Consider the following 1,796-nt stretch of genomic DNA (forward strand, 5'->3'; position numbering starts at 1 on the left):
GGGTTTTTGTGACTTACCCAAGTTTACACAGTTCGGAAGGGGTCAAAGCAGGTTTTAAACCCAAGTGTTTGGCTCTAAAATGATTTTGCTCTGTCATGAGGCTTCAAACCAAACAAATATCTATTAATAGTTCACCTAGGCTAATGTTAAATAATATGTTATTGCTACTACATGAAGATAATATTTATCATTATAGCTGAAAATCATTGAGTGCTCACTCTGAGTTAGGTGATTTACTTACATGCAAGTTTTATTTTTCAGTTCATACTTTCAAGTTATGAAATGAGATGATTTACCCATGAAAAAATAAGAGGATTATACTGACTACTGAGTTGCCCAGGGCCATACTACAATGCCATTGTGTAGATTCAATTACCTGGCTTCACCTGCAAGACCTAGCTATATGCCAGTTTCCTTGGTCCTAAATCAATGTTATTTATTTTATCTTACTGTTTCAAGAGAAGCTCATGTAAATACAGTCCGTTTACCCATATTAAAGACCAGCAGCTGAAATATTTAGTACTGCCAAATTGTAAGAAACCCCTTAAAACACCAAATTAACAAAGCCTATTGACATTTTCAACTGTCATTTCACCAACACTTTGACACTTTTCCAGTTTGAATTTGCATCAGCTAGAAACATCTGATGAGTAGCTGAGTCTAATCTCTTAATAGTACATAATTTCAAGGGGAAAATGTTCCAAACTGTGATTATCAATATTTATGTTTTGACCACAATACATAAAATTAATAAATAAAAAGTTTAAGCATTCTATACAATGCATATCAAAGTTGAAGCTAAATTAATCAAAAAGCAACCTCTATTACTAAACCAAGAAAAGAGCAGACTGTGCAGAATCACAATTTGTTTTATCTGGTTTCTTTTACCTTCATCTCTTCAACTGCTGTCTGTAATTCATCTGGGGTTTTATATTCAAAATCTCTCTCTAGGTATTCTTCTTCGGCTTGTGTCATCCATTCATGCATCTCTGACAAATCTTTCTGAAGGCTTACAGTTTTATCCAAGCCTCCCTTTAAGGCCTCCTTTCTGGCATAGACCTTCCATAAAACAAACCAATAAGTAAAGCATGAATATTGAAAGTCATAAAACATTATCATTATACTAGTATTGACGAGTCTGTAAATAATAGAAAGCTTGGAAAAGATGAAGCCAGAAGTAAATAGCTTACATGAATGAGGAAAATAACTCATGGCAATTGGATACACTTAATTTCCCATAAGTGTTAAAATAAGATATAAGCATTTACTTGACATAATGAACAGATTCCCCTAAGACCACAATTTAGCTGTTGTATACGGTAATTCATTTCTGCAAATGGAGAGTAAAGAAAAACATTTTTTCATGATACATTTCAGTTGGAAAACTGAATTTATTGGCATACATAGAAGTAGAAATTCTTTGTACTCTTTGATGCTGTTTTACAATTTCAAATATCCTGCTGCTGCTAAGTCGCTTCAGTCGTGTCCGACTCTGTGCGACCCCATAGACGGCAGCCCACCAGGCCCTGCCGTCCCTGGGATTCTCCAGGCAAGAACACTGGAGTGGGTTGCCATTTCCTTCTCCAATGCATGAAAGTGAAAAGTGAAAGTGAAGTCGCTCAGTCGTGTCTGACTCTGAGCGACCCCATGGACTGCAGCCTACCAGGCTCCTCCGTCCATGGGATTTTCCAGGCAAGAGTACTAGGAACTTAGTAATCATATACCTATAGAAAACTCTCATAAAAAAGGAAAATGAATAAAAGATACAGTCATGTAATTCACAGAAATAAAATTAA

General features: G+C 35.7%; 1 protein-coding gene across 1 annotated transcript in view; it reads right to left on the reverse strand.

Annotated features, from left to right (window-relative positions):
- Window positions 1-1,796, reverse strand: part of LOC104993129 (dystrophin-like) — a 60,990-nt gene that overhangs the window by 16,561 nt on the left and 42,633 nt on the right. The window contains exon 7 of the mRNA XM_010846249.1: window positions 889-1,059. Coding sequence (XP_010844551.1) covers window positions 889-1,059 — 171 coding nt within the window. The remainder of the gene's footprint in view (window positions 1-888; window positions 1,060-1,796) is intronic.

Source organism: Bison bison, unplaced genomic scaffold, assembly GCF_000754665.1.
Source record: "Bison bison bison isolate TAMUID 2011002044 unplaced genomic scaffold, Bison_UMD1.0 scf7180017848960, whole genome shotgun sequence".
NCBI classification, from domain to species: domain Eukaryota; kingdom Metazoa; phylum Chordata; class Mammalia; order Artiodactyla; family Bovidae; genus Bison; species Bison bison.